The sequence below is a fragment of the Oryctolagus cuniculus genome, chromosome 11 (assembly GCF_964237555.1).
Source record: "Oryctolagus cuniculus chromosome 11, mOryCun1.1, whole genome shotgun sequence".
Lineage (NCBI taxonomy): Eukaryota > Metazoa > Chordata > Mammalia > Lagomorpha > Leporidae > Oryctolagus > Oryctolagus cuniculus.
Genome location: NC_091442.1, coordinates 28,538,814 through 28,562,709, shown reverse-complemented (window position 1 = coordinate 28,562,709; position 23,896 = coordinate 28,538,814). Strand labels below are relative to the sequence as shown.

The following is a 23,896-nucleotide window of genomic DNA, read 5'->3' as shown; positions in this document are numbered from 1 at the left end:
TCATCTCACATCTTTAACTCATATTTTTTTTTTTTTTTTTTTGACAGGCAGAGTTAGAGAGAGACAGAGAGAAAGGTCTTCCTTTTCCATTGGTTCACCCCCCAAATGGCTGCTACAGCTGGTAATGGTGTGCTGTGGCTGGTGCACTGCGCCGATCCGAAGCCAGGAGCCAGGTGCTTCCTCCTGGTCTCCAATGCAGGTGCAGGGCCCAAGCACTTGGGCCATCCTCCACTGCACTCCTGGGCCACAGCAGAGAGCTGGCCTGGAAGAGGAGCAACCGGGACAGAATCCGGTGCCCTGACCAGGACTAGAACCCGGGGTAATGGCGCTGCAAGCAGAGGATTGGCCAAGCAAGCTGCAGCACCAGCCAACTCAGATTTTTAAAAAAATTTTATTTGCTTGTTTGAAAGGCAGAGTGATGCACACAGAAAGAGAGAGAGAGAATTTTTTTTTTTTTTTTTTTTTTTTTTGACAGGCAGAGTGGACAGTGAGAGAGAGAGACAGAGAGAAAGGTCTTCCTTTGCCGTTGGTTCACCCTCCAATGGCTGCCACGGCCGGCGCGCTGCGGCCAGTGCACCACGCTGATCCGATGGCAGGAGCCAGGAGCCAGGTGCTTTTCCTGGTCTCCCATGGGGTGCAGGGCCCAAGCACTTGGGCCATCCTCCACTGCACTCCCTGGCCACAGCAGAGAGCTGGCCTGGAAGAGGGGCAACCGGGACAGAATCCGGTGCCCCAACCGGGACTAGAACCCGGTGTGCCGGCGCCGCTAGGCGGAGGATTAGCCTAGTGAGCCGCGGCGCCGGCTGAGAGAGAGAGAATTTCCATCTGCTAGATCACTTGCCCAATGTCTACAACAGCCAGAGGAGGGTCAAGCCCAAGCCAGGAGCCAGGAACTCTACCCAGGTCTCTCATGTGGGAGGCGGGGATCCAGGTCTGCTGCCTCCCAGGAGTATTAGGAGGGAGCTAGACTGGAAGCAGACTAGACTCATTACCAGGCATTGTATGGGATATGGGTGTCTCAAATGGTGGTCTAGCCCACGACACCCACCCCTCATCTACCGCATTTAACAACTATAAGGGAGGTACCAATATCCTCATTTGGTAGATGAAGAAATTGAGGCTCAAAGGGAGGTAAAGCAAGGACTCCAATTCCAGATCTCCCTGAAGCTTTCTTGTAACTACCCATATGGGCACCATTTGACTTGAAGAATTTACCAGGAAGTTACACAGTTAGGTCGTCTGTGTATACCTTGTACCTTTCTTCCCTCTGTTACTTAGTGCAAGATTTGATACCATTCCTTTAAAATACAGTTCTTCAGTTAATGTGGCCAAGCTTTGACATAGAAGTATGGCAGACTTGCTTGCCCTTTTCAACATGTGTTGGGTCAGGCCTCAAATCAGTTTTGGGATTTTATTTTTTATGTTTAAAAAATTATTTTTTAAATTTACTTGAGAGGCAGAGAAACAGAGACAGATAGGGAGAAGAGTTGCCATCTGCTGGTTCACTTTCTAAATGCCTACAATGGCTGGGGATGGGGCAGGGCCAGGTAAAATCCAGGAGCCTAGAATTCAGTCCAGATCTCCCATATGGGTGTCAGGGACCCAACCATCTGAGCCATCAACTGCTGCTGCCCATGGTGCACATCAGCAGGAAGCTAGTATCAGGAACAGAGCTGGCATGTGAATCCAGGTACTCTGATGTGGGGTGCGGGTGCACCAACTGGTATCTTGACTACTATGCCTAATACCCACCCCCTCAAATTCCCTTTTTTTTTATTCTATTTTTATTTATTTGACAGGCAGAGTTAGATAGTGAGAGAGAGAGAGACAGAGAGAAAGGTCTTCCTTTTCCGTTGGTTCACCCCCTAAATGGGCGCTATGGCCGGCGCGCTGCACTGATCTGAAGCCAGGAGCCAGGTGCTTCCTCCTGGTCTCCCATGTGGGTGCAGGGCCCAAGCACTTGGGCCATCCTCCACTGCCTTCCTGGGCCACAGCAGAGAGCTGGACTGAAAGAGGAGCAACCGGGATAGAATCCGGCGCCCCAAATGGGACTAGAACCCGGGGTGCCAGCGCTACAGGCAGAGGATTAGCCTAGTGAGCTGCAGTGCCAGCCCTAAATTCCTTTTTTTTTTTTAATTATTTATTTGAAAGGCAGAGCTAGAGAGAAGTAGAAGCAGAGAGAGAGAGAGAGAGAGAGAGAGGTCCTCCATCCACTAGTTCACTCCCCAGATGGCTGCGAACGCCAGAGCTGCCCCAATCTGAAACCAGGAGCCAGGAGCCTCTTCTAGGTCTCCCACAGGGATGCCAGGGACCCAAGGATTTGGGCCATCCTCCACTGCCTTCCCAGGTCATTGCAGAGAGCCCGAGCAGAAGTAGAGCAGCTGGGACTCAAACCAGTGCCCATATGAGATACCGGCACTGCAGGTGGTGGCCCTACCTGCTACGCCACAGCACCAGCTCCTCAAATTGCCTTTTTTCCCCTCAAGATAGATAGATAGATAGATAGATAGATAGATAGATAGATAGATAGATTGATTTAAAGTCAGAGTTACACCAAGAGAGGAGAGGCAGAGAGAAAGAGAGAGGTCTTCCATCCACTGGTTCACTCCCCAGTTGGCCACAACGGCCAGAACTGAGCCTATCCGAAGCCAGGAGCCAGGAGCTTCTTTTGGGTCTCCCATGCAGGTGCAGAGGCCCAGGGACTTGGGCCATCTTCCACTGCTTTCCCAGGCCATAGCAGAGAGCTAGATTGGAAGTAGAGCAGCTGGGACTCGAACAGGTGCCCCCATGAGATGCTGGCACTGCAGGCAGCAGCTTTACCTGCTATGCCACAGTGCTGGCCCCTCAAATTGCTTTTTAAGGAAAATCTTGGTCCTGCCAATAGTCCTCTTCCCACCTCTGTGTGGAAGTGAGCTAGCCTCCTGTTCAAGCACCTTACCTCATGACTCTTCCACCTTCAGAGGTTGTCAGACCCACTAGTCAACTGTAAAAGCAGATGGACCTAGACTTGACAAGTGCAGACTTGCCCTCCTCAGCACTTAACAAATTGCAATTTCAGGGAATCTGTACAGAGACTGTTCGGCCCATCCATATTACATTCTCTCTTTTGGGTCTGGTGCCATGGAATGGTGGATTAAAGCCACTGCCTACAGTGCCAGCATCCCATATGGGTGATGATTCGAGTCCTGGCTGCTCCCCTTCTTTTTTTTTATTTTTTTAAATATTTATTTTTGTTTATTTTAAAGACAGAGTTACGGGGAGAAGTAGAGACAGGGGGGGGGGATCTTCCATCGCTGGTTCACTCCTGAAATGGCAGCTATAGCCAGAGCTGAGCCGATCTGAAGCCAAGAGCCAGGAATTTCTTCCGGGTGTCCCATGTGGGCACAGGGGCCCAAGGACCTGGGCCATCTACTGCTTTCCCAGGCCATAGCAGAGAGCTGGATTGGAAGTGGAGCAACCAGCACTCGAACTTGTGCCCATATGGGATGCTGGCACTGCAGGTCAGGTCCTTAACCCACTCTGCTACAGCGCCAACCCCTCTTTAAAGATTTATTTATTTGAAAGGCAGAGTTACAGAGAGGCAGAAGGAGAGAGAGGGAGGGAGAGGGAGGGAGAGAGAGGGAGGGAGGGAGGGAGGGAGGTTCTCCATCCGCTGGTTCACTCCCCAAATGGTGGCAACAGCCAGATCTGAAGCCAGGAGCTTCTTCCGGGACTCCCATGTATGTGTGCAGGTGCCCAAGCACTTGGGCCATCTTCTACTGCTTTCCAAGGCCATAGCAGAGAGTTGGATCCAAAGTGGAGCAGCCAGGACTCGAACCAGCATCCGTATGGGATGCTGGCACTGCAGGTGGCAGATTTACCTGTTATACCACAGCGCTGGCCCCTGCTCCACTTCTGATCCAGCTCCCTGCTAATGTGCCTAGGAAAACGGCAGAGGATGGCTCAAGTCCTTGGGCCCTCCTATCAACGTGGGAGATGTGGAAGAAGCTCCTGGCTCTTGGCTCCTGGCTTCAGCCCAGCCTAGCCCAGCCCGGTTGTAGCCATTTGGGGATTGGGGAGTGAACCAGGAGATGGAAGCTCTCTTTCTTTCTCTACCTCTGCCTTTCAAATACATAAGTAAATCTTTTAAAAAAAAAAAATCCCTCTAACGCCAGCCCACGTGGCACCTCTTATCTCCTGCCTGGCATCCTTGGTGGCTGCTGCTTATCTTACTCCCAGTCACCATGTGGCAGTTCTTGGCAGTTTGAATCCTCCACTGTAGCAAAAGTCAATGTTAACACACTGATAAAAACTCAGTGGAAAACCTGTGAAGATTCAAAGGACACCAGGGTGGCAGGGCCCATGTGGGAGAACCACAATTTTAGTGATTCTGTCACTTCTTGAGCGGAGCCTCCAAGCAGAGTCCTGGACCATCCCCACGTTCATCATCACTGCAGCCAACACTGCGCTCCGCCCCACTGCACATCCTCTGCCAAACTGCTTGGCGCTAGGCAGCCTGTTAGCAGGAGCCTTCGGAAGAGACAGCTCTCTAAAGCTGACTGCTGTTTTGTCAGGTGGTAGAAATGATCAGATAGAGAATGATCACTTTTACCACCTAACAAAATTTTCAGTTCATGAGAAGATGTTCTCTTGGGTTTCAGTCTAGAACAGTTGTTTCTCCGAGCAACTTAATCTTTTATGGTATGAATATTAATTATATTTCTTCTTCATTTTGGCTGCTAAGAAGGCTCAGACTAAAATCTGTGGCCCATCTCTCAAATTCCTCTTTGCCTAAAATACTTATTTTTATGTCATAGAATGTATTATGAAAGAATCACTTTGGGACAGGATGGAGTATAAATAAATAATATCACCTCTTTTAATGGACATTCATTATCCATTGTCATTATTTGTAACTTTTTACTATTAGGATATTAAGATAAAAATCTTAAGTACATTTTTGTCTCTCCCCCCCACCTTTGATCTTAGTACAATCTTACTTTTTTATAAGGGATCCTTTATGTTTATGTTTCTTGTTGAGATTCCTTTTCATGAATCTTATCCCATTAGTTTTTCTGTGTATTCCTAATACAGTCTCACATTAGAGTGCCTCAGCTTGATATCTGGCTCCAGCTCTTGACTCTACCCTCCTACTAACTGATCCCAGGAGGCAGCAGTGACAGTTCAAGTGGGTTCTTTTTTTTTTTTTTTTTTTTAAAGATTTGTTTATTTCAAAGGCAGAGTTACACAGAGACAGAGAGAGAGAGAGAGGTCTTCCATTCACTGGTTCACTCCCCAAATGGCCACAATGGCTGGAACTGGACTTATCTGAAGCCAGGAGCTTCTTCCAGGTCTCCCATGTGGGTACAGGGGCCCAAGCACTTGGGCCGTCTTCTAATGCTTTCCCAGGCTGTAGCAGAGAGCTGAGTCAGAAGTGGAGCAGCCAGGACTCGAACTATATGGGATGCCAGCACTGCAGGCAGTGGCTTTACCTGCTATGCCATAGCGCCAGCCCTGGGAGCTAATTAAAACATCAGAAGATATCATTTGATACACACTAGTTATACTGGAAAGTCTTTATAAACAGTGTTGGTAGGAATGTGGATTGGTACAACTTTGGGAAACAATTTTGTATCATAGGCATGCCATATAACAGTTACCTTTCAAGTTAAGTGTCACATTAGTGGGTCCTTGTCACTTTGGGATGACAAGGCAAATATTAAGAAATAAGGAGTGGGCCTTTGGCCTCACGGTTAAGATGCTAGTTCAGATGCTTGGATCCCATATCATGGCACCTAGGCTTGAACCCAGCTCCATTCCTGATTTCCAACTTCCTGCTCATGTACACACTGGGAGGCAACACGTAGTGGCTCATGTCTTTGAGTCTCTGCCACTCATGTGAAATATATATATATTTAAATAGGAATAACTCACTATCTCCTACTATATATATATATATATATATATATATATATACATTTACACACACACACACACACATATATATATAATAGTCCATATATAATATACTGGTACACTGGTATCATATGTAGTGAATTATAATACATTCCTGTTTGGGTAGACTGTAACTACTTACATTCATGATGAAACTTAGTAACATTGTGTCATGTGAAAAAAGTCTCCCTCATGGTGGCAGGAGGCCCAAATACTTGGGTCATTTTCTGCTACTTTCCCAGATACATTAGCAAGGAGCTGGGATTCAGACCAACACTCCAATATGAGATGGCAGTGTCACAAGTAGTGCCTTAACCTGCTGCACCACAACCCCAGCCCCAACATATGTTCTTCTGTATGTATGCAAGTACATGGAGGGGCCAACGTGACATAGCAGGTTAAGCCACTCCTAGCAACACCAGCATCCCATATGGACATATGGGATTGGGGTCCCAACTGCTGCACTTCCCATCCAGCTCCCTGCTAGTGTGCCTGGGAAAGCAGTAGAAAATGGCCCAAGTCCTTGGGCCCCTGCACCCATATGGGAGACCTGGATAAAAGTCCTGGCTCCTTGGGGCCGTTTGGAGAATGAACCAGCAGATGGAGGATTGATCTCTCTACCTCTCTGTCTCTCCTCTCTCTCTAACTCTGCCTTTCAAATAGATAAATAAATTGTATTTAAAAAATTAGTTCAGGGGCTAGTGCTGTGGTGCAGCAGGTGAAAGCCACTGCCTACAGCACTGGCATCCCATATGGGCACCGGTTCTAGTCCTGGCTGCTTCACTTCTGATTCAGGTCTCTGCTGTGGCCTGGGAAAGCAGTAGAAGATGGCCCAAGTGTTTGGGGCCCTGCACCCTCGTGGGAGACCCGGAAGAAGCTCCTGGCTCCTGGCTTTGGATCAGCTCAGCTCTGGCCATTGTGGACATTTGGCAAGTGACCAGAGGATGGAAGACCTCTCTCTCTCTCTGGCTCTACCTCTTTCTGTAACTCTGTCTTTCAAATAAATAAAATAAATCTTAAAAAAAATTAGTTCATGGAAATTAGAATTGAAATATGTTTATTTTTGGTGCAAAAAAAGCCTTGAAATCTGCATAGTGTTTTTATAATACACATTTTTCCATGAACTTTCTGAAGACCTCTCAAATGCATTTATTTAGAATTTTACACCAGAATAAACTTATCTTTTAATTCCATGAACTTAAAAAAAATTTTTTTTGAAGGCAGAGCAACAGAGAGGGAGTTATAGACAGAGAGATCATCCATTTGCTAATTCACTCCCCAAATGGCCACAACAGCCAGGAACTCCATCTTACTCTCCCACGTGGGTGGCAAGGGCCCAAGCACTTTGGCCATCTACCACTGCCTTCCCAAGTGCATTAGCAGGAAGCTGGATTAGAAAGAGTAGCCAGGTCTTGAACTGGCACTCCAGTATAGGATGCCAGCATTGCAAATAGCAGTGCCCTGGTACCTTTTCATGAACTTTTTGAAGTCCCCCCATATTAAATATTTCACTAAAGGAATCTGGCATTCATTTACAACATATGTGTGAGTGCATTTTTATATCCATTATTATACAGTTGTCTAATTTCTTTCCTTTGGTGTGTTCCTAGGTGCTTACTTACCAATTTAAAAGACATGTTATCCATTTACTCTCAATTATCTTTCTTTTTAAAAAAAGATTTATTCATTTATTTGAAAGAATTATATATAGAGAAGAGAGAGAGAGAGATCTTTCATCCTCTGGTTCTCTCCTCAAATGGCTGTAATGGCCAGGGCCCAGGCTGAAACCAGGAGCTTCATCCTGGTCTCCCTCATGGGTTCAGGGGCCCAAGGACTTGGGCCATCCTCTGCTGCTTTCCCAGATGCATTAACAGGAAGCTGGATTGGAGGTGGAGCAGCTGTGACTTGAACCAACACCTATATGGGATGTCGGAACTGCAGGTGGTGTCTTAACCCACTACACCACAGAGCTGGCCCAAATTATGTTTTTATATGCATAAATTTTAAACTTTATGTAGCCAAATCATGGCACATGTTTAGGAAGGCCCCAAAGATTATAGAAAATACCCATCTAAAATTTCTTCTAGTCGTGTTGTTGTTCCATTTAATTCTTGAATTAATCTGGAAATTATTCTGATATAATGTGTGAAGTTGAGGTCTACCAAATTTTTGTTGCAAATGGCAAGCCAGATTGTAAGAAATTTATTTATTTATTTATTTATTTATTTTTTTTTTTTTTTTTTGACAGGCAGAGTGGACAGTGAGAGAGAGAGAGACAGAGAGAAAGGTCTTCCTTTGCCGTTGGTTCACCCTCCAATGGCCGCCGCGGTCAGCGCGCTGCGGCCGGCGCACCGCGCTGATCCGATGGCAGGAGCCAGGAGCCAGGTGCTTTTCCTGGTCTCCCATGGGGTGCAGGGCCCAAGCACCTGGGCCATCCTCCACTGCACTCCCTGGCCACAGCAGAGGGCTGGCCTGGAAGAGGGGCAACCGGGACAGAATCCGGCGCCCCGACCGGGACTAGAACCCGGTGTGCCGGCGCCGCTAGGCGGAGGATTAGCCTAGTGAGCCGCGGCGCCGGCCTATTTATTTTTATTTTTATTTTTTGACAGGCAGAGTGGACAGTGAGAGAGAGAGACAGAAAGGTCTTCCTTTGCCATTGGTTCACCCTCCAGTGGCTGCCGCGGCTGGCACACTGCGGCCGGCGCACCACGCTGATCCAATGACAGGAGCCAGGTACTTATCCTGGTCTCCCATGGGGTGCAGGGCCCAAGCACCTGGGCCATCCTCCACTGCACTCCCTGGCCACAGCAGAGAGCTGGCCTGGAAGAGGGGCAACCGGGACAGAATCCGGCGCCCTGACCGGGACTAGAACCCGGTGTGCCAGCGCTGCAAGGCAGAGGATTAGCCTAGTGAGCCGCGGCGCCAGCCAGAAATTTTTTTGAAAGATTTTTTTATTTGAAAGGCAGAGTTATAGAGAGGCAGAAGCAGAGAGAGAGAGAGAGAGAGAGAGAGAGAGAGAGAGAGGGAGGGAGGGAGGGAGAGAGAATGGTCTTCCATTTGCTGGTTCACTCCCTAAATGACCACAAATCCCAGAGCTAAGCTGATCAGGAGCCAGGAACTTCTTCCAGGTCTCCTATTTGGGTGCAGAGGTGTAAGGACTTGGGCCATCTTCCACTGCTTTCCCAGGCCACAGCAGAGAGCTGGATCAGAAGTGAGCAGCCAGGTTTTGAACCAGTGCCCATATGGGATGCTGGCACTGCAGGCAGCGGCTTTACCCACTATGCCACAGCTGGCTCCTATAAGAATTAAATTAAACAAAATTTAGGTGGCTGCCTCTACACTGTTGTTTGTGTGCCTGCTAGGCCAGAGTTGTGTTTTTGCTGGTAGGGGATCCGTGTCTAAAGATTCACTGGAATGGTGAGCCCCAAGTTTGCTTAAACACAGTGCAGATAAAACCCCTTAAATTATCACCCTGATTGGAGAAATGAATCCCATTCTCTCTTATTAGGCATATGAAGTGGGATTTTTAATCAGCAAAAATTATTTTATGCACTTTTAAAAATTTTATTTAGAAGGAGAGAGAGCTCCCACCTGCTGGTTCGCTTCTCCAATGCCTATAACAGCCAGGAACCAGGATCCCAATCCAGGTCTCCCACATGGATGACCCAAATACTTGAGCCATCACCACTGCCTCCTGGAGTCTGCATTGGCAGGAAGCTCGAGTCTGGTGCTGGAACCAGGAACCTAATCCAGGCACTTCAGTATGGGTCACAGGCATCTTCTCCACTAAGCTCCACTCCTCCTATGAGTAGAATTTTGCAAGTCCTTTTGTCAGCCTTGCCCTTCTCGTCCTTGTAATTTCTCAACTTCAACCTTAGGAGCAGGTATCTCCTGATTGCTGAGCCATGGGTTAAGGGCAAAGGGTAGCTATCCTTGGGGTGGTCTCCTCTGGGCAGCTTTGTCTCCGTTACCATTTGCTACTGAGTTTCATACCCCAGTGAGTTTTGAAGACATTTTCCATTTGGCTTCAAACAGGAAAGCAGTTTATCATGGCTCTAGGAATACACCTTCCCGGCTTGCTTCTGATTCTGGCATTTAAGTCATCAGAGAAACTAATGTGTTATGGTATGTAGAGTTAAGTCAGAGGGTAGCCCTGTCCTATGGCTAACATGTCTGCCAGATGGAAAAGCATAGAACAGCCGGCCAGCATCACCCAAGGAGTTTGGATCCATTGGAGAGGCCAGCCTCCCACTGGAAGATTTGTTTCTGGTGGCTTCTGTGCTTCCCTAAAAAGAGTACCAAAGGCTAGCAGACATTGGCCATTAGAAGAACTAGATGTCCCATAAGGTGCTTTCCCATCCTAAGATTTTCTGTTTCTCAATTACGATGTGTTCGATTCTTTTGTTTTTGTTTTAATAAGAAAATGTGATTTCATCGGCAAGTGTTAAATGATGAGATGCCCAGCACCGTGTTGGTTATTTCTGTGACCCTTTGCAATCTCAACCTTCTGTTCTTTCTCTGAGCTCAGCCACTTTTGATCCCCCCCTTTCCTGTGTGGAGCCCCCTGCAGGGCAAATAAGCCTTCCTCCATTGGGTCCTTGGAATGACTGTCAGTCAGACAACTGGTGGTCTGTGGCGACCTGCCAAGCCTGCAACTCCTTCATCACCTTTCAGTGACTGATTTTTTTCCCAGCATCATATGTTGGGTACAAGGAGAATGAATGTAGCCTGACAGTATATAGGGCTTAAAGGTTTTGTTGCCATCCTGTTTTATTCTCTTTTCTTGGGAATTGACTCTTTAAAGTTTGGAATTGAATTTTAACTTGTCTGTCTAATACCAAGTTTTATTTTTTATTGAAGGCTGTTTCTGATGCTTGGAAGCTATCCTTTCAGCTGCAAAGATGGTAATAAACCTTTGTCTCCCACAGTTCAGACCAAGAGTCCACTGCAACAAGGTAAACAAAACAAATATATACACATAAATGTACAGTCTGTATTTGTTCGCGTTTTTCCCTGTTTTCTGCTGTGGATATGTGGACTTGAGTCAGGCATCCTGGGCCCTCACCGTTTGCGGTCCCTCCAGCTGGTATCTCAGCAAGCCTGGGCCAGGCTCACTTCTAGAAGAGAGAGCCCCAGTGGGAGGTGAGCTGTGGCTCATTTTGTGCAAAGTCTTCTTTCCTCTAAGATGATCAACGTCAGTTCCACCCAGAGTCAGAGCACAGAGAGAAATACTGTCTGCCCCCAGTTCTTCTTGCTGGTATTTCTGCTAGCAAGTACTTGTTACTGGATTCCTTGTTGCTCATTCTTTGAATTAAACTCCCTCCCTGTTGTGCGAAGGAACATATCTGATTTACAGAGCAGAGCCGGGGGCCAAGGAGGCACTGAAGCCCTTCTCCCATGTGGAGTCTGCACACAGCGTACTGTTTCACGTTCCCAGATGGTTAGGCCCACTCCTTCAGATAGAGATATCTTAAAATTGCTGTTGGTTGTAACAAGTACTAGCAATACGAATTACTTATAACCTACACCCCCAGCACATCCACTGTTCTCAGTTTATCGTGGTTTCTCCATGATCCTTGTCCTTTACACACTTTTTTTCTAATCAAATTTCTTTTCCTAGACTTACAAGAAGCTTGTTTTATTATATTTATATATTATAACAGTTTCCTAGGGAAACTGATAATAGTGGTAGAGTCCAAATATGAAAATGAGAATTTAAATGAACATTTTTGTTTTTCCCTTAATCTGCATTTTTTATCCTCTCAAATTAAAAGCCACTAATATTTATATGCCTGCCCCCTTTTCACCAAGATGTCATTTTGAAGGGACTTTTGATTGGGTTGGGCAGAGACTTGGTTGTCCTCAGTCTTTGACCTGATCTTGGGTGCTTGCCCCCCCCCCAAAAAAAAAAAAAAACAACCTGGGGGCAATTCAGTCCATAGGAAATTCTTAAATGAGGAACTTCAGACTTTGTTTAAAGAGCTTTCTTAGAAGTGACAGATTCTTAAGAACTAGTTCCCCTCATTTGGATCAATGTATCTCATGTTTGTCATTCAACGTAGATATCAGCTGATGGTTATGAAGTAGAAAATCTCATCTCTGAAGACCCCACAAAGAGAAGCCATGGCTTTAGGACAGAGTATTTCATTAAGCCACCAGTCTACGTGACAGTGTCCTTTCCCTTTAATGTGGAAATCTGTAGGATTAACATAGACCTCACAGCTGGGGGCGGTCAGAACATCACAGGCCTGGAAGTGTACACGTCCGCCTTAGCCAGCAGAGCATCTTGGAGTACGCCTGAGTGCCAGACCCTGGGCCCAGCTGAGCCACCTGTCCCGGACAAGGAGGCCTTCACTTTGGTAGGCAAAGTCTTACTGAAAAACCAGAGCCAAGTGGTGTTTAGCCACAGGGGCTTCAAGGCCAGGCCACCTTTTGGACCAGTGGAAGTCACCCTCCTCTCCCCTGCTGTTGTGGCCCAGGAGCTCTGGAATAAAGGGACTCTTTCCCTTAGCCACGTGGCCCATCTCAAGATCTGCATCACCCACATGACAGGTGGCGGTGTCCCTTGCATCAAACGGTTGGAAGTGTGGGGTCAGCCGGCCAAGACCTGCTCTCAGGAGGTGATAGACAGCATCCTGCTGGTTGCCTCAGAGAGCCTGCCGCAGGACCTGGCTCCTCAGGCCCCGGCCTTGCCCATGGAGAGTGACTGTGACCCCGGGGGGCAGTTGGAGGGCCAGGAGGCCCCCTCCAGCCTGCAGGAGCTGGCTGAGGGAATTCAGGATGTGCCCGAGGAGTTCCTGGATCCTATCACCCTGGAGATCATGCCTTGCCCCATGCTGCTGCCCTCGGGTAAGGTCATCGACCAGAGCACGCTGGAGAAGTGTAACCGCAGTGAAGCTGCGTGGGGCCGAGTGCCCAGCGACCCTTTCACGGGAGTAGCCTTCACTGCACACTCCCAACCCCTGCCTCACCCCTCCCTGAAGGCCCGGATCGACCACTTCCTGCTCCAGCACTCCATCCCTGGCTGCCACCTGCTTGGGAGAGCACAGACTGCATTAGCAGTGACCCCTTCTTCCATTGCTCTGCCCTCTCGGAAGAGGAAGATGGAACTGGCTGAACACGCCCCACATAGTAGCCTTGGTGTCAGTGCTTCCTGTTTTTCTACCACAAGCCCTCCGGTCTTACCCACTACCTCAGAGCACACCGCTAAGAGAATGAAAGCCAGCAGTGAGCTCGGCTTCACGCACATGGACTGCTCAACAGGTAATTTGCCACCCTGTGTCTGGGGCCCTTTGCCATCCCTGCTCTTGCCGGTGCCGCCGCCCAGCACCACTGCCCTCTGCCTTATGCTTGCCAGCTGAAATTCCTCAGACTGGTGCCCAGGCCTCCTGCTCCTCTCTCCTCAGCATGCGGTCCCACAGCTCTGTCCCCGGCAGGCCCTGCAGGGTTAGCATGTTCTCACTGAGCAGGCTTCAGTCTGCGTGTTTGCTGCTCCACCCAGTGATCCACACTGGCTGTTGTGCCTTCCTTGGGCTCCCTTCACGTGCCCTGGCCCGGTCCACAGTTCTTACTTGCCTTGAAGCTTCTGGTCAGAGCTGCTGGAGAGACATGGATCCTTCAAAGCAGACCATTTGGGACACCTGCATCCCATATCAGTTGCTGGTTCCAGTCCTGGCTACTCAGCACTTCAGATCCAGCTTCCTCTTAATGCATCTGGGAGGCAGCAGATCATGGCCCACGTACCTGAGCCCTGCCACCCACATGGGAGCCCCAGCCTGGCTCCCTGGCTTCCGGCTGCAGCTTGCTGTTGTAGGCATTTTGGGAGTGAATCAGCAGATGGAAGATTCTCTCTCTCTCTCTCTCTCTCTCTCTCTCTCTCTCCTCTCACTCTCTCTGTCACTCTGATAAATAAGTCTTTGAAATAAATAAATCTAAAAAAAAGAAAGCTTAGAGAATAGAGCAAAATCAGTAAACTGCACTATAAAATTGATTAAAAGGTCAGTGATTTTTTGGAATATAAGAAATAGGTAAGAGGTTTTTTTTTGTTTTTGTTTTTGTTTTGTTTTGTTTTGTTTTGTTTTGTTTTGTTTTGCGGGGCAGCCCCGAGCCAGCAATTTGGGCAGGCGCCCTGTCCTGTTTCCAGGTCGTGCCCCACTCTGGCCTCGTGGAGGGCCAGGGGCTGTGCGCGTACCCAGGAGGGCTGGGGCTGGCACAGACGCCTCCCTGTCCCCCACTGTTGGCTCGGAGCAGCTCCTTTGATTTTTTTTTTTTTTTTTTTTGACAGGCAGAGTGGACAGTGAGAGAGAGAGACAGAGAGAAAGGTCTTCCTTTGCCATTGGTTCACCCTCCAATGGCCGCCGCGGCCGGCGCGCTGCGGCCGGCACACCGCGCTGATCCGATGGCAGGAACCAAGTACTTATCCTGGTCTCCCATGGGGTGCAGGGCCCAAGGACTTGGGCCATCCTCCACTGCACTCCCTGGCCACAGCAGAGAGCTGGCCTGGAAGAGGGGCAACCGGGACAGAATCCGGAGCCCCGACCGGGACTAGAACCCGGTGTGCCGGCGCCGCAAGGCGAAGGATTAGCCTAGTAAGCCACGGCGCCGGCCTAAGGTAAGAGTTTTAAAGTTAGTTTCAGAAAAAGAAACTGCTATTTTAACTAAGTTTAGCATAGATTTTTTAAGAAGCAATATAGTCGGCCGGCGCCTCGGCTCAATAGGCTAATCCTCTACCTGTGGCGCCAGCGCGCCGGGTTCTAGTCCCGGTCAGGGCTCCAGATTCTGTCCTGGTCGCTCCTCTTCCAGGCCAGCTCTCTTCTGTAGCACGGGAGTGCAGTGGAGGATGGCCCAAGTCCTTGGGCCCTGCACCCACATGGAGACCAGGAGAGGCACCTGGCTCCTGGCTTCGGATCAGCACGGTGTGCCGGCCGCAGCGCGCTGGCCGCAGCGGCCATTAGGGGATGAACCTACGGCAAAAGGAAGACCTTTCTCTCTGTCTCTCTCTCTCACTGTCCACTCTGCCTGTCAAAAAATAAATAAAATAAAAAATAAATACAAAAAAAGAGCAATCTATAAGGCCGGCGCCGCGGCTCACTAGGCTAATCCTCCGCCTTGCGGCGCCGGCGCACCGGGTTCTAGTCCCGGTCGGGGCGCCGGATTCTGTCCCGGTTGCCCCTCTTCCAGGCCAGCTCTCTGCTGTGGCCAGGGAGTACAGTGGAGAATGGCCCAAGTCCTTGGGCCCTGCACCCCATGGGAGACCAGGAGAAGCACCTGGCTCCTGCCATCAGATCAGCGAGGTGCGCCGGCCGCAGCGCACTGGCTGTGGTGGCCATTGGAGGGTGAACCAACGGCAAAGGAAGACCTTTCTCTCTGTCTCTCTCTCTCACTGTCCACTCTGCCTGTCAGAAAAAAAAAAAAGAGTAATCTAGTCATATAGCTTAAACATTATACATACATACACACATGCACAGTTTGTATGATTATCCTGTGGGTTTTTTTCTCCAAATTTTATTTATTTATTTGAGAGGCAGATAGAGCACTCTCATCTGTTGATTCATTCCCCAGATACCTGCAATGGCCAGAGCTGGGCCAAGCCAGAATGGGGGGCTGGGAACCCCATCTGCGTCTCCCACATGGGTAGAAGAGACCGAAGCACTTGAGCTACTGCTGTTGCTTCTCGGGGTACACGTGAGCAGGAACGTGGGGCCAGGCGTCAGAGCCAGGCATCAAACCCAGACACTCTGGGGAGGGATACCAGTGTGGTTTTCTTTCTTCTTTTTTTAAGCAGAAAAGAAAGCCAGAGACAGATAGCTCCCAGTCACCGGCTCACTCAGCTAGGGCTGAGCCAGGCCAGAGCCAGGAGCCAGGAGCTCGGTCCAGGTCTGCCACATGGTTGACGGGGATCCAACTACTTAAGGCATCACCTCCTCTGCCTTCAAGAGTGTGAAATAACAGGAGCAGAGTCAGCACTTGAACCTAGGCACTCACATATGGACGTAGGTATCCAAAGTGGCATCCTTTTTTTTTTTTTTAAGATCTATTTTATTCATTTGAAAGGCAGAGCTAGAAAAAGACCACAGAGAAAGAGATCTTCCATCCACTGGTTCTCTCCCCAAATGACACAGTGACCAGGGTTGGGTCACAGCGAAGCCAGGAGCCAAGAATTCCACCCATGTGAGTGGCAGGGGCCCACGCACTGGGGTCATCTACCACTGCTTTCCCAGGTGCATTCCCAGGTAGCTGGGTCCGGCGTGCAGCAGCTGGAACTGGAACCGGCACGCATCTGGGTTTTGCAGCAGGCTCCATAACTTGCTGTACCCCAAGAGCAGCTCCCACAGCAGCATCTCACCCTCTAACCAAGTGCACGCTCCCGGGTGCAGCGTCTCAGCTGCTAGAGCACGTGTCCGTCCCTGTTTGCTATGTTTTACTTAGGACTTCTGCATTCATTAATGAGCTTGGACTACGGTTATGTGTATGTGTGCTATCTTTGTTTTAATATCAGTGATCTTGTTCCATAAAAAGAATTTGGAAAATTTTCTTTCCATACTCCTTTCATTCCAATACTGTGGAACAGTTTAATAGTATTAGAATCATCTAATCTGTATGCTTTCAATAGAGTTCCCTGGAGACTATGAGTACACGGTGCTTCTGGAAGATAGCGCTTTGACAACTTTCTTTTCTTGCTCTAAAAGGTTATGCAAATAGTACACTTAATGGTTACATCTGTGTGTTTGCTCCTGAGAGTAAATTTCAGTTAACATGATGCCCAGAAACTCCTGGAAGCATCAGAGATGTGAGGGGGTGAGACAGGGAGTGGTCCACAGACCCCAATATCTGCTTGTGGGGGTCTCATGGTGTTGGCTTTGGCACAGGGTGACATGGGACCATACAGACTAGTGCTTCTTCAAGGCCCTTTGCCTTGACAAAATGTTCCGCTCCCCTCTTTGGGAAAATCTTGAAAATTCTGCTACCAGACAGGTCCCTGGGGCCTTTCTTGGACACCTGTCCTCTTCCCCTTTAGCCTCACCCTCGTCTCATGGCTTGGCTTCCTGTCGACCACACTCAGGGTTTCCCTGAATCTGAGTGAGGTCCTAGTTATTCCACGTGGTACAGCTGCTGTGCTTTTTTTTTTTTTTTTTTTTTTTTTTTTAACAGGAAACAAACCATTTGAGCACACAGGCAAGCAACCCAGCAAAGTAGGGCCTCAGAAGGGAGGAGACAGAGAAAGAGAGGACTGAGAGGTCGCTGGGGAGGGAAGCAGAGGCCCGGAGCTGGTTACAGATCTGGTGTTTGCTTGCCTGTCATTTCCTAGGCCAGCAGGGAAGCCTTTTGAAAGACAGGTGCAGTGCTGCAGTAGAGCCACGAGATGGCCCACACCTGCCCCACAGTGTGCCCGGGGGAAGGCAGGCTGAGTAGAACCCAGGGCAGGCGGGCTGGGGGGGGAGCTGGCCAGGTTCCCGGGCTGTGACTCCTGTGTTCTGTCGTCACAGCCCGGCAGAAGACAGCAGGAAGAAGTCTCCACACTTATGTATAATAGGAGGCGGAAGTGCCATCTCCGTGGTCCTGAAGAGACTTGTTCTTTTGCTGAGCTTCGCTCTGGATGTTGTGACCTGTGCCTCTCTCAACAGGTCCTGTGTCCCATGAGCAGAAGCTGTCACAAAGCTTGGAAATTGCCTTGACGTCCACCCTTGGCACCATGCCTTCCTTCACAGCCCGGCTGACCAAGGGGCAGCTCCAGCACCTGGGCACAAGAGGGAGCAGCGCTTCTGGGAGGCCAGGCACCAACTCAGGTAACGGGCCCCTTGTAGAGGTTCACCTTCCGATCCATGTATGACATGCAGGACACACCTGATGCTGTCAGGTTGCTTCCCGTTTGGCCCACAGGAGGCACCCAGGCCAGTCCACTCTCTCACTTGGCATAGCATTCTGGGATGTTGAGGCAGAGGGCACGCTTTAGGGGATGCTGCGTTCTCTGGGGCGCTCAGCACAAGGACCGAGTTGCAGTTCTTGGTACCCGTCCCTCTGTGTCAGTGTCAGGCCCGTTCATGTGGATTGAGCACAGGCCATGTAAGGTGCCATACGAGGCCCCGAGAGTAAACAGGCACTGTCCTCACCCTTGAGAGGCTTCCAAAGACAGGACAGGAAGACCTGGGGGTATGAGAAGGGAAAAGCAAAGGAATAGGCAGTGGGGGAGGGCTTCCTGGACAAGGTGTGATGAGCCCCACCTCATGGAAGGGCATTCTAGGCAGAGCACAGGTCGGCCCCACAGCAGCCGGGTGTGTGCAGAAGAAAAGGGGTTTGAAGTTGCTGGACCCTAAAGGATGAGCATGTGGGTGAAGGTTGGGGGGGGGGGGGTTCCAGACTGTTCTGGAAGGCATTGAGATGGTCCCAGAAGGTGGTGTAAAGCAGAGGCCTGGGACCAGGTTGTACGGTGTCGCCCCAGGAGAGGAGGTGTGCTGAGTGACCAGGATGACAGCAGGGACAGAATGCAGAGGAGGGGCGGGCTTCAGAGGCATTGCCAAAGGAGATTGGGTTGGCAGCTAGACTGGAGAAGCAGACCACAAGGAAGATGGGTGAGCCACTCCAGAGGGCAAGGAGGTGAGGAAGGGGTCGGCACAGATGCAGCTTGGGGAGGCAGAGGTGACAGGAGCTGCCTGCTGTGACCTTCATTCAGGACACCCTGGGGGACTTGGGGGAGGAGGCAGAGCTTGCCCAGCAGGCGGGGCTGCCGGCTCAGGGCGGGAGGGAAGCGGCACAGACCTGTCCCTCTGCGACCTCCCTTCCACCCTGGACCATTTGCTGCCTTTTCCTTTTCTTGTCGCATCTCCCTGCAGTTTCTGTTGTCGGGGAGCTCGTCCCTTGTCCTGGCCTTGGCAGCCCATCTCAGGGGAAGTGGCTTTGCTAGGAGAGCAGGAAGAGCCCAGGCGTGCCCAGTGCTCTCCCAGCGGTCATGGGAGTTCTGAGATTCAAGGGAGTTGAACGAATACCTAGAGGGGCCCCCAGGCTCCCCACCACCCTCTCTTACCAGTTCACCAGAGGCGGGCTGGGGGGTGAAGCCGCGGACACCTGGGCGCAGCCTTCCCTAACCCTGGCCTCTCTCCCTCCCTGATGTACCAGAGCAGCCTGGGAGCATTCCGGGCCCCAAGTGTGCCTCCTGCGACAGCGTGTTTTCTCCCTACTTCAAAAAGGAGCCGGTGTACCAGCTTCCCTGTGGCCATCTCCTGTGCCGCCCCTGCCTGGGTGAGAAGCAGCGCTCCCTGCCCATGACGTGCATGGCCTGCCAGCGGCCATTCGCCAGCCAGGACGTGCTGCGGGTCCACTTCTGAGTGACTGCCTCAAGCGGAAGACCTGTTCCCAGCAGGAGCTGAGAGAGAGAGGAGCCAGGTCATGGCTCCCTGAGCCAGGCCAGGTTCCAGGCCTAGAGCGGCCTTTTCTTCCTCTGTCACCTCACAGTGTAGCACACCAAGTGAGGGGCCGGGCAGGGCCCTCCACTCCCGCTCAAGTGGCAATAGGATAACAAAGCCATAGGCTGGGCCCGGAGGGCTTGGCCCGCCCTCCTGTGCCTCCCAAGAGCCCAGGGCCTGCTGGAGCCAGGCCCACCCTGGCAGGAGCTCCCCTGCTCAGAGCCCCCAGGTTGTGTTCAGTGCCCTCACACAGTGGGGCTCCGCCTCCAGGGTCGCCCAGAGGGGGGCCTGGAGCATGGGCTGTGTAGCGCCTGACTCAGCCCCCAAGGACAGATGCTCCAAGCCTTAATAAAGTGATGGTGACGTCCGCTGTGGGCTCCCTCCTGGCAGAGCACTTGTTTGTGTCGTCACATTCTGTCCCCCCACCCCCCGCATCACATGAGAAGAAAGAACTGTCACAGGGCAGCCACCTGTCAGGCGGTGATTCATGGAAATCTCGAGCTCTCAGATCCGTCCTGTGTGTGAGGGCCCAGAATCGGGTTTGCAGGTGGGTGGGTGCGGTTGGCCGGAGGCAGGGGCCCCACCTCCCTCTGGCCCAGCACTCGTGTAAGCTGGGCCTCTGAGGGGATGTGTGTAGCCATTGCAGGGAAGATACTTGTTCTTAGGCTACATTTTTTTTCCAGTTTAGCTTTAGGGAGCCCCAGATGGAAAGTACGTATCCTGACAGCTCTGTTGGCTGTCAGGTGGATCGTCACAGTAGCCTGTCAGGAAATGGACCCTGCTTCTCCAGTGCCTTCCAAGCACGTTTGAGAAGGAGCAGTCCAGAGATGTCTTGTGTCATCCTTGAACCCACCAGCAGGCCCTGTGGACAGGACAGGCCAAGGGCCGCACATTCCTGCTCCCTGCAGGCCCTCTGGGGCTCCAGTCCGGACCCTAGAATTTCCAGATCTGGTGTTGGCCTAGCGACTGCAGTTTTAGATTCCAGGGCACTTGACTCGTGCACAAAGCTGGCTGCGGAGAGGTGACGCCCTTCTCCCTACACTCCCAGTGGGGCCCTCACCTGAGACCCGGGCTCTGCACTGTGCCCTTTGACTTCCACTGTCTGTGCCAGTGTGAACTTGCCCTACCTCCTCATGTGCTGTGTTCTTGGAAAGGCCTCAGCAGCTGTGGCCTCAGGCTAACAGCTCACTTTGCGCCCCAGCAGAGCCCTCTGATGCTGGGCCCCTCTCTGTGCAGGATGACCTGCCTACCTACCCCGGAGCCCCAGCACCGCCTGCAGGGGCCTGGCGACCTGCGTTTCTGTCAGGGCTCAGCTCCCCAGGCAGCTGTGGCGGGAAAGCAGGCATGGGAGCCACAGGGGCCAGCAAGACCTGTCCTGGGCCCAGGTGGAGCCACCCCACGAATCCCGGAGATGTGTCTGTATCTTCAGACCAAAAGGAAGCCGTCTTTTCAGCCCCCTTGCCAGAAACGCTAAGCCCTGTGGGGCTGTTGCTCCCTAGAAAACAGGAACAGAACTCTTGCTGCCAGCCGGCCCCCCGGGTGGGGCAGTTTATTTCTCACCTGAGCCTGAGGCCAGACACAAAATGGCTTCCCAGGAAACCCACAGAGTTCAACTCCATTGACCAGGGCCCCGCAGCCTTGCCGCGTCCCCGCTGCCCTCCAGAGACCCTCTGCCCGCTCGCCTGTCCACAGGGTCTGTGGGCCACGCATCTCTTCCCCTCCCTGAGCTATGTACTCTGAGGAGGCACGAAGTCCCCTGGGGGCTTGCAGCTCCGGGGCCCTGTGGGAGCAGGAGGCAAGACTTTGTCACAGCTTGGTGAGGCGAGGGGGCGCCAGTCTCCAAATCCCCACTCTTGAGAGGCAAAGGCCAGTCCTGGTCTTCTGCCCCATGGGGCCATGACGTCATTTGCAGGGGCTGAGCCATGGCAGCTGCCGTCACCGTTGCCCCTTCAGCCAGTGCACAGGGAGAACCAAGTTCTGAACAGAATTAGTCCTGGAGGTAGAAGAAGTAGAAGAACCAAATCGCCAGGAAGAAGAGGAGCAGCTGTTCGGTGCTCACCGAGTAGCCAGTCTGTCTGCAGCTGGGCGGTCGGGCCCTGCAGCCCCTGGGTGCTGGGGCTGGGTAGGTCCCCCTAGCCCCACACCTGCCCTGCTTCTTCCTGTGGGTCTCCAGCTTGAGGCCACTCCGCTGTTGGGCTCTTTCCCATTCACCAGAAATGGGTCCCTCTGACGCCTGGCTGCTGGAAGTAGGTCTGCAGACAAAGAGACCTGCCCCTGGAGGGAACCGCCCACGCTCCTGCTGCTCAGCCTCCCCCTGTGGCATTGTGACAGTGGGCTGCCAGCCATTGTGATGGCGGTGGGCGGGGGAGGGAGCTGCGCGCGGCCCCTCCCTCAGATCCCCTGTAGGCAGTCTGTGCGCAGGACCCAGCCTGCAGCTGCCCCCGCTGTCCCCTCACCTGGCCTCACAGCCCACTGCACAGCGGCATCTTCCAGTTCTGGGCTGGAAGAGGAGTGGCTGGGCTGAGAATTTGCCCAAAGCTGCACTGGCCAATGTGGTGGGTTCTAGCCACATTTAACTACTTAAATAAAACGTAAAACAGTTCCTTGGTCTTGCCAGCCACATTTCACATACTTGATGGCTGCATGTGGCTAGTGGCAGCTGTACTGGACATCCTGATACCGTTACAGAAAGCTGGGCAGTGCTGGGCCAAAACATGACCCGTGAGAGCCTGGCTCTGGCTGTCGCCTTCCTTCTCGTGCACCTGTGCCCTGGGAGAGGGGGAAGCACCCACACACCAGGGTGGGAGAGCAGGGTAGTGAGGGAGAATCACACGGGCCTGATCTTTGTCTGTCCCCGATCCCTGCACCGGGCGCCAGCTGTGACGCTCTCCCTCCCTCAGAAGGCTCCGTCTGCCACTCAGCAAAGGCCCAGAGAGGCGACAGGATCTCCAGAGCAGCACAGGGCGAGGTGAGGACAGAGAACCAAGAGGAGGTCTGCTGGTGGCTGGCTCGCGTCTTCCACCGAGGTTGGCGTCAGTAACAGGACACCACCCAAAACCACAGTGCTTCCCTTAACATTTCCCGGACATCTGCCCTTGCCATTGGACATGACTGTCAGCTCCTGAGCAGAATAAGCCAGGGGAACCCTGGAAAAGAGTGGTCCGGGGGCCTGTGTTGTGCACAGGGGGTTGAGCCACTGCCTGGAATGCCTGCAGCCCATATCAGAGTTCAGGTCGAGAAGGGGAAGAACTAATCCATGGTTACACAGACAGATCGACAAAATAAAAATGCAGAAACAGGCCCAACAGCATAAAGAAACTGAGTACATTATAAAGGCAGCATTGCAAATGGATGGGGAAAATGGGCCTTTCAGCAGGCGGTTCCTGGAGTCACAGGGAGAACAGAACCAGGTAACACTCAGAGGAAAATGGAAACGAGAGAATTCCTGTATAATCTGGGGGTGAGAAAACTTTGGTAACTGATTCAAAATTCAGACATGGGAAGGGGAAGACTGGCGAATTTGACTACTTGAGAGAAAAGTGTGTGTGTTGTGGCTGCTTCACTCCTAACCCAGCTCCTGCTAATGCACCTGGGAAGGCAGTGGAAGATGGCCCAAGTGCTTGGGCCCCTAACACCTAGGTGGGAGACCTGGGTGAAGTTCCAGGATCCTGACTTCAGCCTGGCCCAGCCCTGGCTGTTTGGTCCATTTGGGGAGTGAACCAGCAGATGGAAGATCTCCCTGTGTCTTTCTCTGACACTCTGCCTTTCAAATAAATAAAAATAAATCTTAAAAAAAATTACAAGGGATTGGCGCTGTGGTGTAGCAGGTAAAGCTGCCACCTGCAGTGCCAGCATCCCGTATGGGCACTGGTTTGAGTCCCAGCTGCTCCACTTCCGATCCAGCTCTCTGCTAAGGCCTGGGAAAGTAGAAGTTGGCGCAAGTCCTTGGGCCCCTGAACCCTCATGGGAGACCTGGAAGAAGCCTCTGGCTCCTTGCTTCGGATCAACAGCTCTGGCCATTGCGGTCATTTGGGGAGTGAACCAGCAGATCAAAGACTTCACTCTCTCTGCCACTGCCTCTCTGTAACTCTGCCTTTGAAATAAATAAATAAAATCTTAAAAAAATACAAGCTAGGAAAATAATTTGTGACTTGTATTACAATGATTAATAATATATAGCTTCGAAAAATGAGAGATTCCCAAAGACATGCAAGTGACTTTTAAACATTTTTTTGAAATGCTCAACCTTACTGTATGAAATACAAAGGACTATAAGGACTATGAACACTATTTCTTTGCTAGCGGATTGGCAAGAGATCTCTTTGGCCTCAGTCTCGAGGCGAGGCTGAGGGTTGGCAGGCGTTGTCTGTTGCACTGCTGGGAATACTGGGCACAGCCTCTAGTAGAGGGGAACGTGACAGCATCTAGCCACGTCCAAATGCATGTGTCCTTCGACCCAGCCAACCTGTTTCTCGGATTCCAGTCCAAGGATTCTCTGTTCCAGCCCCAGCAGCGAGCAGCCTGGTTATGAGCCATCCCACCACCCCATGGAGGGACCAGCT

The 23,896-nt window shown here is 51.3% G+C and overlaps 1 protein-coding gene across 2 annotated transcripts in view; it reads left to right on the top strand.

Moving 5' to 3' along the window:
• The window catches only part of UBOX5 (U-box domain containing 5), a 33,383-nt gene extending 13,655 nt beyond the window's left edge, over nucleotides 1-19,728 (top strand). The window contains exons 2-5 of one of the 2 annotated variants that reach the window (XM_051845220.2): nucleotides 10,795-10,889; nucleotides 11,997-13,197; nucleotides 17,559-17,720; nucleotides 19,053-19,728. In XM_051845220.2, the coding sequence (XP_051701180.2) occupies nucleotides 10,836-10,889; nucleotides 11,997-13,197; nucleotides 17,559-17,720; nucleotides 19,053-19,174 (1,539 nt within the window). In that variant the 5' untranslated portion in view covers nucleotides 10,795-10,835 and the 3' untranslated portion in view covers nucleotides 19,175-19,728. Of the gene's footprint in view, nucleotides 1-10,794; nucleotides 10,890-11,996; nucleotides 13,198-17,558; nucleotides 17,721-19,047 lie in introns of both variants that reach the window. The other variant, XM_051845219.2, reaches the window with a different exon arrangement.
• Nucleotides 19,729-23,896: the final 4,168 nt, after the last annotated feature.